At 44.9% G+C, this 14085-nt stretch overlaps 1 protein-coding gene across 3 annotated transcripts in view; it reads right to left on the reverse strand.

Annotated features, from left to right (window-relative positions):
• The window catches only part of FOXN3 (forkhead box N3), a 136706-nt gene that overhangs the window by 100285 nt on the left and 22336 nt on the right, over positions 1-14085 (reverse strand). For all 3 annotated transcript variants that reach the window (XM_082485924.1, XM_082485925.1, XM_082485923.1), the window contains exon 3: positions 4955-5091. In XM_082485924.1, coding sequence (XP_082342050.1) covers positions 4955-5091 — 137 coding nt within the window. The remainder of the gene's footprint in view (positions 1-4954; positions 5092-14085) is intronic.

Genomic DNA, 14085 nt, shown 5'->3' on the forward strand with positions numbered 1-14085 from the left:
TGGGGCAACACAGGAAAGAAACCACTCTTCAGTTTCTCTCTCAGGCGCCTGCAGTTTCATCAGCTACATGGCAGCTTAGGACAGATGTGCCAACGCTTGCCACTGGTTTAAGAAACTACAATTAGCAAAAACACCGGAAACATGAAAAGCAGTGCAATAATGCTCCACGAGTCCGTAAAGGGATCCAGCCAATTCTCCTAGGTGGTCACTCAAATCTTCAAATATTTTTTATTCCTCCGTGAAACTAACAATTTCTGTTATTTTACATCACATTTCCTGACAGTTTTCAGCAGTAGAAGGAGAAATACAGTTGAGAACTAGCCCTGTGGAATACATACAGAGAAAAGAAAAATCCATTTCAAAATCTCCTCAAAGCACTACAAGAAGAGAAAATCCCACCTACAGTTCAGCTAGAGTCAGATAACTGGAAATAAAACATATAGGTGAAATATCAGGGCATGGACTTACATAGTTACTTCACCAAGTTTGTGTCTATAAATATATTTCAAGGTTGCTATTGCCAACACAATGTAAATATTTAAAAAGAAACACATTAGACTAAAGCAGAAATTTTTCCACACCAAGGAGAGAGCTTTTTCTTTTTAAAGCTGTGTATCAGTACTAGTTCACCCTTGAAATTCATTGTAAATGACATGACATATGCTTCAATTAGAAGAACCAGATAAAAATCCAACGGGTTTTTTTGTTTGCTTGGCATGAGTATTGTTTTTTAAGAATACAATTCCAATCCAATTAAAATTAAATAATTCACATTATTATATTATTATTATTATTATTACACCTTACAGATAATCTTCACCCTGAATTGCACTAGCAGTTCAGACAACTGTAGACTGAAGTTCCTCTTTATGCACAAACACCGTGAGGTTGCTTTTCTCCCTGAAACTATGGTCTTCTATCCATGGAGCCCAATGTAATCCAAACTTCCTGCTTTGAGTCACAGGCCTAATCTCAAACGATACTGGTGTAACACTGACTCAGCCATCCAAATGTGGGGTTCACATCCTAAAACTCCTTCACAAATGGTCCTCCCGGTTAGGTTTATGCAGGATGCTCTAGTGAAGTTGTAAAGCTAAATTATCTGATGTAATTAACTCTGCTCAGAAAGGGAGAATTTGTCTGTTCAGCGATCATCTTGCTTGGGATATATTTACAATAAATTCCTCCACTCTGTGCTCAATTCACCCCTAAGCTGCTTACGCAGATACTAAAGAGAACATGTGATTGATTTGTGTACCCTTATTCTTTTAAAACATCTGATAAAGACAAGCAGTAGGTCAATTTGCCCCTGTGGAATCGCACCGACTGATCCTTATAAACCTTGTAATTCTCCAATTAATCCCGTTCCTAGAGACAGGAGTAATATTGGTGAATTATCTGGTTCCAGATATATTTCATTAATATCAGGCGACATAGTTTCTCTTAGTTATGGGCTTCAGTTATGTAAGATGGATGGACAGCAAAACCTCTGCCACCCAAGGATTTTTTCTAGACATATTATCTTCACCATCAGAAAAATGTCCCTTGGAATTTGTTACTATGACAATGTATTGCTCTGGAGATCTGATGACGGCAGAGGGGATTTACATTTTCTACCCATTACCAAAATCTCTGTACACATGAGAAAACAATTCCTTACGTACAGGATCACTGTTTTTCCAAATGCACAGGGAATGTTCAACCCCTTGTGAATATATCAGAAATAAATTTGAAAAAATTATTTTGCCATGTAACTGCCAATGCATAATTAAATTATTTGACAGTCACTGATGGCCTAGACCAGCCTCGTGTTGATATTTTGCCAGTCATTAGTAGATGAATAAATAAATATTTTAGAAGACCATGGGAAGATTAAGTTTTGTTTGACAGCAGAACTGCTGAGAGATAGCCAGCTAAAAATAACAGCGAGACCACAATTTCTTGGTCTTGTACAAAACCTGGCCTCCTTTGGGCCTCTATTTGCGAGGCATTTGCTCCCGCAGCCACACAAGCTCTTTGTTTTAATGATGCCATCATTACAAGGACAACTCCAAAGTGCCTGGCGGCACAAGCAGTGTAGCAGCATCTCCGACATCCCACAGTTTCCAGGGGGAGGAAGTTTCCCTTTCAGTTTTGGGACTGGGTCATGGGTGTTTCGGTAGCACCCTCCCTCTCCCTCCCTCAGAAGACAGCTTGGCCATTTGCCCAGCTGAACCTGGGCATCAGTGACAGCCAGCAGGCTTTCAAAACAGAATCATGGAACAGTCAGGGTTGGAAGGGACCTCTGAAGATCGTCTAATCCAACCCCCCTGCCAGAGCTGGTAGAGCTAGAGCAGGTTGCACAGGATGACATCCAGGCGGGTTCTGAATGTCTCCAGAGTGGGAGACTCCACCACCTCTCTGGGCAGCCTGTGCCAGTGCTCTGCCACCCTCAAAGTAAAGAAGTTCCTCCTCATATTTAGATGGAACTTCCTATGCTCAAGTTTGTGCCCATTACCTCTTGTTCTATTACTGGGCACCACTGAAAAGACTGTTCCCATCCTCCTGGCACCCTCCCTTTAAGTATTTATAAGTATTGATAAGATCCCCCCATAGTCTTCTTTTCTCCAGACTAAAAAGACACAAGTGCCTCAGCCTTTCCTCATAAGAAAGATGCTCCAATCCCCTAATCATCTTTGTAGCCCTTTGCTGGGCCCTCTCCTCTGCTGTACGCTTTCTTAAACCCCATGTTGTCCCACGCACATCTCTCCCCCACACGAAAACAGGCTGTGAGGTTCTGGCCACCCCACCCCATTAGAAGATGACTGAGTTCTGCAGCTCAGCAGGGCTGCAGGCAGCGAGGACAGGCGAGCAGCATGTAGGCGGCCATGCGGGATGCAGGGGGCAGACGACCTGGGCAGTCTCCCCAAGGGCCAGCACCCGGGGCTGTGCAGGACCCGGGGGGTCTCTGCAGGCCTGTCCCTGCACACAGGGCTCACGCCAGCACCGCCGCATCACTGCCTTCAGCCCAGCCTGGGAACGCTGCCTGCCAGCTCCGGACGGCACAGCCAATGTCCGACAGCAAATCGCAGAGTGGTGCTGGCAAACCCAACCCACTCAAGCAACTGTCACTTCAAGAAGATCCTCCTGCTTTCAATTGCGTGTGTTTGCTGGATTTTTTTTTGCTTGTGGGGATTAGAAGGGATCAAAATCCCTCTGTTTCTACGTCAGATGTTGCATTACACTTTTACTTGATGCGAGAATCTCTGAATAAATCTGTACAGGCGTGATTAAAATACTCTTAGAAAGGCAAAAGCAATGATAAAACCAGGTTCTGGAAAGGAGCCTTGTTCAAAGACATAAATTACAAAATTTTAATGCCGTCGTTCAAATTATTTTTCTGTCCTTCTGCGAATCACAGTAGCGGTGGGATCGCTGGGAGCAGGGGAAGAGCAAAAGCGAGGAAAAAAAATCCCCTTTTCTGAAGGTGTTACTACGGAAAACAAACATTTTCGTGGAGCTCCACACGACACCCAGGACAGACCGACCCCGTCCGCACATCGTCCGTGTCGTGTCCCGTCCTGTCCCCCTCCCCCCGCTGCTGACTCACCCCCCCTCAGCCGCTCAGCTCAAAACCGGGGGGGGGACACGACCCCAAATCCACCCCGGCGCCGGCGATTCCCATCCCCGTTTGCAGACAGTTTCGGAGCGGCCGCCGTCGCTGGGCGGGATTACCCGTTACCGCGGCAACGGCGCGCGGCGCGGCGCGGCCCCCGGCGGCCGCTCCTCTGGCCAGGCAGCGCCGCGCGGCCCCGTGACGCAACGGCCGCCGTCTGGGCTACGCGTTGCCAGGGAGACGTCCGCGTTGCTATGGCGACCATCAAGCTCATCGGGCGGCAAGGCAGGGCGGACGGCGGCCTCCTCTCCCGCCGCCCCGGCCCCTGCCCCGACCCAGGCCTCCGGCCTTCCCCGCCGGCCTCTGCACTGACGCAGAAACAACTCCGGAAAAAAAAAAAAAGAAAAGAAAAAAAAAAATTACACACCCCCCCCCCCCCCCCCCCCAAAAAAAAACCCAAACCAACATAATCCAAACACCACCGCCCCCCCCAAAGCCCCTGAGAGCCACCATGGTCACGTCTATGTCCTGGTGACACTGCTGGGCCCCGCCACGGCTGGCTACGGACACCTTCCTGGTTTTGCGGGGTTGCGGCACAGCGCTGGCCGCCACCGGCGTTTCTGCCCCAGCCGTGACGCGCTGCCGCATTTGGAAAAAGTAAGGAAAACAGTGTCCGTATCAGCAGCGAGGAGACAGCGGTTGTGTCAAAACCTGGTGCCCGCTTCCCCGCCGGGCACACGGCAGCTGCAGCTTCCCTCTCTCCCTTTGATAACCTTACCCATAAGCAACAGCCAGATCAAACCCAAAACCCGCCCCACGCTGAAGCAAGGCAGAAAAACGGCTACTGCTCTGCCCCACTCCCCCCGGCATCACTTGAGGGCCGCGCAGGGAGCACCTGGCCACAGCCAGGGCTGTCGGTGGCCCCGGGGCACAGGGCTCTCGCCTGCATACCCCACGGTCACCCCACAGCACAGGCCCCGTCGCACGCCTCGGGGGGGAAAAACCCGGAGCCCATCTTCTCCGAGAGAGGGTTCTGTGCTTCACCTACCGCAAAGGGGACACACAGACACCTCACAGCTCTCTGCTTGCTTATATGCGTTTTAATTTCAACTGTTCTTTTGTGGCTGGGGTGGGAGGAGGACGGGGATGCTCAGGGGACTCGCTGCTACCAGGCAGGGGACGGGCAGGTATGGCATCCCGCACGCCAGCAAGGCCAGGCCACCCCCAGCGCTCCCGGGCTTTCTTTGCTAGCGGATTTCCAAACCACATTGCTTAATTACATTTAACATCTTACCCAAGATTCACAGGCAACACTGGATGAAAACATTTTAAGAGTTGTAAAATGCATCTAGTTCTTACCTTTGATATGCCTGAGGAGATGTAGGAGGTGTATTGAACACATGCGAATATGGGTGATAGGGTGTCTTTTTCAAAGCCTGAATAAGATTTTGTCTATATTCTGGGTCTATACACCACAAGGACCCCTTTCCAATACTCTGCAAAGAAAAAAGAATTAAAAAAAAAAATCAAATACTTGATCTAACCGCATAGCCTTATTTATTTAGTAGTATTTGTCAGGAAAAGCAGCAGGTTTGGGTTTTTCTTGTCCGACAGAAGTGAACATAGTTTGCTTGCCAGAAATTATTGCTCCATTAATAACATATTGCAACAGTACAATTTAAATCACACTTCGGGGGGAGGAGTAAGAATGAGTATTTGCTCCTTCCCCCCCCCCTTGTTACTAGTTAATATGATTTTATTAAATCTGGCAATTTCCCCATCACCCCATATTGGAAAAATAAGAAGCTACAGTTACTGTTAAATGGAAACTTTGAAGAAAAGTAGTTTCTTTTTTGAAAGCGATTTTCTTTTCCTTTTGCTGTTACACTAACAAGAAACAGGGCTAAAAAGGAGGGGTTTAAACACCCTAGCAACTGTTTTAAAAATAAAAGGACTTAATCCTTCAACCACATGACATCAGTGCCATTATACTACAAGAGGAAATTAATCATCTTTTCTCCCCTAAGGAAAAAAAAAATACCCCCAAAACCCAAAACAAAGAAAAAAGCCCACAGTATAATCAGCATTTAAGCCATTTAAGGGTGTTGGTGAAATTGTGATCGGTTAAAACAACAGTTACTGTAACTACCCTTCCTGGACATACGGAGCAACTCACGCAGTCAATGTGTAACATGAAGACTACACTAAAGTTCAGTATTTACTCTGCAGTTACGAGCACTACAATTTCAGCCCCTGTCTCAACCCCAGCAGAGGTCAGGGTGCAGATATTTTGAATTGTTTTGTGTGAGTTCTCAAACAAACAGGAAAACAACTTTCCCTGGGCTCCACTATGAAAGCATACAAAATGATAGCTCAGGAGCAGTCTTGGTCTGCTTGAGCATACATAAAAACACACACCAATCCTAGTTATTGACTAAATTCCAGTGGCAGGCTTTCAAGGCATTATGGTAAGATTTTTGGTAACTGTTGACGTCCTCTGGAAGAGGCAGGGAAGGCTGTGCTGCTGCCTCTAGCTGCTTTTCAACCCAGGGCCCAGGGCTGAAAAACCCTTTTTTCAACTCCCAACTTCTATCTCAGCAGACCAAGGCTCTTGGTTTCATTTGTCGAAGAACAAACACACACACACACACACACACACAAAATCACACCAAAAGTAGGATATTATTTTCTAATGCCACTTGGAAGACCAAAACAAGACACTTGTTTCCTTTTGAAATCTTGTCATCTTCATGGAGCCCTACCAACTCCTAAGAGCTCCTCTGCCTCATGGACAGCTTTAGGATACACGCAAAGTGCCTACAGACCTCCTGCTGAGCTCACAGACAGCAAATCTGCACTAAATTCTCCCCCCACAGAACAGAAAAATGAAAAAGAAAAATCTTCCCCAACACCACTGGATGGCTGCATGGTAGCACCTAGCAAGCTCACAGCACCATATGAGACTTGGCTTGAAAGGACAGGGGCTGGCACAACCCGCAGGAGCCGCGACCCCTTTCTTTCAGAAGCAAGCACATCTGCTGGAGGGGATGAAGAAGGAACCATCTTCTGCATGCTGCTCTGGTGGAACGACGAACACAGGGTTAAGACTCTTCAGGATGGCTCTCTCCCCTTGCTTCCCAAGGGCACCCTACCAGAAGGCCACTGAACAGTCCAAGGGGAGACATCCTCCAGCTCTCAAGGTGAAGTGGGGCCCTTGCATGGCCAAAAAAGCCCAAGACTCAAGGGGTTAGAGAGAGCAAGGAAGACTACTGGGCTTTCATCTTGGTAAAGCATTATAGCGGATGACTGAAAGATCTACTGCTGGTGTCAGTGGTGGAAGCTGTGTGCCACACATCTCAAACCAGTTTGCAAAAAGGAGGTTGTTATGTTTGCCCTCTTTTAAAAATGGGACAATGAGCCAGAGGCTTGACATAAGTCTAGTAAGTGACTTTTTAGGCAAAGGACAAAGTCAAAAATAGAATCCAAACCTCTCAAATTCCACTTCCATGCTCCATCCAAGAGCCAGAGCAAGAACATCATAAAATTTCCTTTTAAGCAAGCAATGTGCAAAACTAGGAATGTTTTTCAGGAGAAAACCTTTGCTGGATTCCTTACTCCTTACAGCATGGGATAAGCTTAAAAAAAAAAGCTACACTTAAATACCATCTACCTTATTTGTACTTGCTGGAACACAACATATTCTTTCCAAACTTCTCTGTTTTTTCATTTACTTCCAAGACAGACTTTTTATCTACCTGGAAGAGATTATTCCCCAAAACCCATCGGAGTTAGTTCAAGTTGAGGGCCTTATAAGATGAAGTCACTACTGAAGAGTAACTTCAAAACCTTTCATTACTGTTAAGCTAAATTTGTTTGGCTTGTCCATATTCTTGCAAAAGCCAAAAATAATCTCGCTGAAAAACAGAAACTCTCTCACACAAAAAGTATTGAGAAGAATCATACTCCTTATTAAAAGAAACACTGGGAAGGCAGATTTGCTATATTTTCACTGCAACTGAGCTGACTTACAATTTAGCAGCAAAAACACATGCAACCTAAGGCAAAGCTCTCCAACCATGCAAAGTTCCTTTTTTAAGACAGTTACTTTTGTTTTTCCACAGTCACACTAGAGAGCAGAAATAAAAAGAAAACTGAAGTGTCATCTGGTTAAGAATCCTTCTTGACTGTGGGAGGTGTGAAGAGCTTCGTTAACTGTCTGTTTAGATGTGTCATTAGTCTCCCCATATACAGAGCAATCACAGGAAAGGAAATCATTGGAACTCAGACCCATCGGTTAGTGATTAATTTCCATCTTATGACACTTGGCGTGCTGCTTCACTACCTCCTCCAAGCCAAAAGTCAATAGTGGCTTCAATCAAAAACCAGCAAGGAAGGGGGAGGAAAAAAAAAAAATCCCTGGATTACATTTGTCTCCCAGGCAACAAGTGAGTGAGGAGTGGATAACAGCCCCCTGATCACCTCGGCACTGGAGTGCTTTCAGACCTCCCGACACACCGCTGCCTCCTCCCAGGGCCAGGCACAGCCACCTCACTGCTGTCGATCACAGGTTACCACTTCTGCATTTGGGTTTAAGGTTATTAAAAACAAGGGGAGGGTTACTACAAGACCCCTTCACCTTGTCCAAGAGTAGATAATAGCTGCAGGTAAGATACTTCAGAGGTACTAATGGGGAAAAAAGGCAACATGTAGAAGTTACCCTGTAGAAGTTTATGACAATGTTTTTTTCTTTAAAAAAATTCCCAATCATCTTTCTATTAAGAAATTGTTATGCCTTTTTCTGTCACTTAATATACCTGTAGATTGGAATGGGATATGGTATACTAATTCCCAGCTTATTAGTTAATTTGTTCTTCATCATGTCTCAAATATACAAATCTAATCCCCCTCAACAATTAAAACCAGTGCATTGCCATGAAAAGGTACATGATACACTCAGTGTCCAATTGTTTTTTCTCCCAATGGACTGCATACTTTACACAACCTATTAGGATCCAAACAAAAACGTTGGTCATATTTTAGTAGAATTGAAAAAAAAAAGTTGGAAATTTAAAAATAAAAGAATTAAAACACTGCTTGTCAGCTCTTTCAGTTGTTATAGTTGGGGATAACAGTATTATCTGCTCCTAAAACCCCTCATTATAAAAAGTTTGCTTCCATATGCCTCACAACTAACTGCCTGGCCTTACATACCACCTAGCATCTGCCCAAAGCTCAATAAAAAAAAAAAAAAAAAAAAATGGTGCACTGAGCTCTTTCCAAGACCAATGGCTGGGAAAAAATACATACTCTGTCTATATAAAAATTCTGGCATATGTTTATTTAAGGAATTTTGTTCCCTCGTTATTTTAGCACACACTTGAAATGTGTTAGGAACGCAACTTTTGTCCAGGGTTGTTCTTTTCATTGCCATACAAACAGTCTGCCCAAAATAAGACTTTGGGAAGAGAGCAGATACAGGAACCACAAAACATGTGGGCTCAGAGGGCCACCGGCAATTTCAAATCGTACCTTCTGAAACTCCAGTTAATCCTTTCGCTTTGAATCTGCACAGGACTGCACTGAAACCAGGGAGGAACAGCTCCAGGTGCTCACATCTCTCGCAAAGCGCAGCACCACGGAGAGGATCCCTAAAGGAACAGACCCCTAAGGGAACATTCCCCAAAAGGGATGTAGTGTGTGGAGGGGTCTGAGATGCTCTGGCTGCTTCCCTGGTCCCTGCTGCACTGTTGTCCTCCCTGCCCTCTTGCATGTGCCTGGCCCTTCTTCCACAAGCCCATTTCAGTCATTCTGCTCGAAGAAAACTATTTCACTGGCACCATTTTATGTCATTTAAACTCATTAAGCTGGCTCACGTGAAGGGTCTGATGAGCACCCAGCGCTGCTGCAAAGCAGGTATGGATGTGGGGAGCCAGAGAGGGGAACGGGAGCTCTCCCCTTCTGCAGCAGGAGCCCTGGTGACACCCCAATGCACCTCTTGGAACAGCACACCAAGAAAGGAAAAACAGGACGCTGCCTGGACACAGAGCAGCTCGGAAGAGGAACAAGAAAACCAGTGTGACAGAGAGCAGGCGTACATGGGAGAGCTGGAGTGAGCTGGCAGCGAGGCTGGCAGACATGGCCCTGAGGGGAAGACCAGGAGAACAGTGCAGCCGAGCCCAGAAACACTGAGATGCTGGGCACCGATGCACGGGGACCAGGGGATGCTGGGAGGAGAGGAACTAAAACAAGAGATCCATGAGTGTGAGAGTGACCATGCAGCTCTGCACAGGCACCCAGGCTACACCAGCAAGCTGAGAATTATTAAACTGAACTTTTTGAGTTAAGGAACTTGCTACTTTTAAACAAGAGAACAAAACCGAAACCAAGCCAACAACTCCCCACTGAGTAGATCTGTCCTTTTTCTTCTCCACTACCAAACCAGAAGGGGACGAGTGGCGATGGCTAGACTCTCCTGAACCCAAACTGTCAGCAATATGAATTGGGCATACGGCAGCTACCCAGGCTGAAGCAGTGTAGAAGTACACCATCTTTGAGAACCATGCCATGTTGGTGAAGCAGGGTGCTCGAGGAACTGCAAGAACAAGCAGAAAAAGCAGAAATTTCCTATTATGTGAAAAAAGGGCATTTCCAACTAGCATCTGCAGTCCCAAGCTATCAAATCTTGAAATCACACCACTGTGACTTATCAGTCCCTGCCTAGTTCAGTGTAAGTTGCTGCAGTCGTTAACACAGGACCTGCAAATAACACTAATGACACCTTCTGCATGGATGAGGAACCCTTTGGTGCCAGTACTCACCATTACTGATCTAAGGGTTTGCTCTCAGCACGGATGAAACCTACTATTGTTACAGCAAATGATCTCTTTGCAAGTAATAGTGGAGAGATTACTGGGTATCGAAGGTTCTTACTCTAAAGAAATATTTACCCTGAGCTCCTTGTGCCCAGTTACCCTGCAACAGCAGGCTTGAAGCAAACACTTCACACGGATTTGCCAGCAAGTTTATCCATGGGAATGCTGTACTGCTTCTACAGGTGTTCAGATTTGCCATGTGAGCACAGAAGCTCTAGGATCCAGCTTTAGTGAACCAGTTTTTGAAATGCAAATTTCAAAAGCAGCAGTGGATGATAGAAATATCCATGATGTCACCACAGAATTTACAACAACCACTTGAGTAACTACAGCCAGGATCAGAATAGATTTCTGTGCATAAGGTATGAGAGAGAACAATGTTTATCAACTTTTATGCCTGCACCACACCTAATGAGGTGGCATGAAGTCACCAGCCCCCTCTTCACAGACATCACATCTCTGGAACCACTGCTGACTGCTCACACCTGCGCACAAAACCTCTGGGGGTGGCGAGAGCATGTCCAGGGCTGTCGGGCAGCAAGGACCCCTGCAAGCTCTCAAGAGAACAGGCACGATGGAAATGTCTACCCCATGAAAAGAGCAGGGTATTTCACTCACCCAAAACATGGAGCAATTCTCAAAACCTTGACTAGAACAGGTTTCTAATTGGTTCCCAGGGACAGCAAACTAACATCAAGAATTCCTCCTAAACACAAATACCCCTCTTCTCACCTTGTGAAAAAATCATTTTGTAAGAAAAGTGAGGGATTTTCGTGAGAAGATGGAGAGGCACGAGGAAGGGAAGTAAAATATTTTCCGAGTGGCACCTCGTGACACCCTGCCTTCAGCTCTGAAACACACCAAGAGGAACCAAATCATCACTCCAAAATCCACCTCAGAAGGGAATGACTTGCTTAAATAACTTTCCTGCACTACGCAGAGACACCTGCCAAGCGACCTAAAAACCATCCTGCAATAGATTACACATCCTTCACCAAATATGCCACTACTATTGAAGGTTTGTAAGCGCTGTACAGGCACTATGGGAAACAAGTGGCTCATGATTACAAAATTCACCAAGACTAGAAAATGCAAGTCCACTGCGACCACTGACGCTGTGTTGAATCAGCACCGCAACAGCAAGGGCAGAAGGGCTTTTCAATATCCAAAGAGAACTTGTGCAACCAGAAAACTACTCAAAGGCCAACTCTGTGCTATTCACTTGCAGACAGCGATGCTGAGAAGAGTGCATCTTATGTTTTTAGTTTAGCTACCCATTCTTCTCGTTAGTACTGCCCTCCTCTAAACAAAGCACACCACTGTTAAAACAGGACCAGCTCAAAATTGTAGCTCCTTTATTTACATGAGACAGCACTAGAATACTAGTAGCACTAGAATACTAGTAGCAAAACTGGGGAAAGATTTATTTAGCTGGCAAATGCTCAGGAAGATTTAAGATTAAGATGCTGTATTTGGTCTGCTGGTCTGTTTAAAATGTTGTTGGTTATCTTTACTCATCAGTATTTCAAGTTATCAAGACAGACATAATGTTGCTTGCTCTGCTCACCTACATTGGTTCTCCAGTTTTAAATAGTTTTATGAGGGGTCACAGATAATAGTAAACCTTTATCCTCTTTAACAGCTATGTACCTTGCAAATGAGCCTAGTCAGTTCTTTAGTTACTCCCTGTTTATACAAATGAAGTAATTAGCAGAAAGATACAAATAGCATTTTGAATCATTGTGAGGTCAGCTTTTTTTTTAAAAAAAAAAGAAAGTAAGAAATACAACTGCTAAGGAATTTTTAAAGAAAGAAAAACAAAACCACTGCCAACGATTGCTATTATTATAAAACACATTCCTTAGATCCACTGTAATCTCACATAAAAATTACAAATAACTATTCATGCAATTTAAGGGTAGATTTTCTTCATTCTCTTCCAGCATTTCTAGCACAGACCAGTGAAATTCTATATGGCCAGTTTTAAAGAATTGCACTATAGACCTTAACAGCAATTTTAATTACAGTAACAACTGCATGGTAAGCATTTAATTTTCAGAAAGCCTCTCACAAAATCCTCTGTATCTGTAAACTCAAAAGAGTTAAAAACTTCCCCTGCCCTTCATAGGAAAGTTTGGCAATGTTATATGACAGCTTGACACCAAGAGAAAACTAAAGTAGTATTTGCATGCAGCATAACAAAACGCTCACACCCACTTCTGCATGTTTTCAACTTTTTTCAGTAAACTAGCAGTCACAGCTCAGCTGAAGCACAAAGCTGAAAAAGAGCTCTGACTAGCTAAAACACAATTACATGACCATAAATAAATGCTCATTAAATGCATGAAATTAAAGGTTTGATGGGAAGGCTTGCTGGAGTATGGTGTTAAACCCAAGTAAACCAGTTGCATCAAGGAATCACCGGCTTTTCTCAAGAAAACAAAAGGTTGGGGCTTTTTAAATCTTATTTTGCTCCAAGTAAAAACATCCATTAGTTCAAATCACACGAGTCCAAGTCTCTGCTTTCCTGCTCAATGAGCTACCCCAGACAGCAATACAGACATCAACCTTTTAAACCCTGGTTTGCCTTTGGGAAAGTGGCTTGATTTTGCGCCATGCAGTGCAGGGGCATTAACCATCTCCATGCCTCTGGTGTCCTTCCAGTTACAAAACAGGCACTGTCTGTCCGACTGGAGAGGTTGGGTGGGTAAGTAAGTTCACTGTGAATGAGAAGTATGATTATCATGGAAAAGAACTACTTAGCCTCAAAATAAAATAAAACAAAAACCCTCAAACCAAAAGGGAAGCCAAACATGCAAATAAACAATACTACAAGAATAAAGAGGCCAGACCAGCACCATGAAGTAACAGCTGGCAAAAAGAAAAGCCTGTGGTATTCTACAATCAGAAAAAAAAAAAAAAAACAAAACAACAACAAAAAAACTATTTCACAAGCAAGATACAGTGCAAGATCCTGCAACACAAGAAAGTGCCACTAAAACACACGCTGTCCAGGTCTTCCAATGTTAAAAGAGTTCAAATCTCACCAGCACAAGACATATTAGAAGTTTTCTTTGCACCTTTGGACTTGTATATGCTATCAGAGTGAAGGGCCCTGCTCTCTTCAGCAGTGCCTGTTAGAGGCTGATCCCCACACAAACCCCCACAGGGAACCCTGTAAGTTGAGCCACCAGCTTGTCTAAGGCTTGTCTACCTGCCACAAGTAAAGCAAAGAAACAGTGGGTAACACCTCACAGCAACGGCTGCAACAGAGCACAGGAGTGACTGCACAGACAGTTCAGGTTTTACACAAATGACGGCATTCATGGGCTTTTAAGCAAGTTTTCACCTTGGCACGAATATAGAGAAGTCAGAAACATTTTCTAGTGCATGACCTAGACACCCAGCAAGTCCGAGCTGCCACCAAAGACTACCAAGCCATGCCCCCAGAGTCCAGGCTGCTGATCCCACAAGGGGCACTTCAGTGCTGGGTCTGGAGTTACTTCAGTCAGCGTGACCCACTGCCAGATGACACCACGGGCACAGCTGATCCACTGCTCCTGCCGCACACCAGCACCTGTATGTCCATTAGTACAGGTAAACTCACACAACACTATT

Source organism: Vanellus vanellus (assembly GCF_965231255.1).
Source record: "Vanellus vanellus genome assembly, chromosome: 6".
Classification (NCBI taxonomy): Eukaryota; Metazoa; Chordata; class Aves; order Charadriiformes; family Charadriidae; genus Vanellus; species Vanellus vanellus.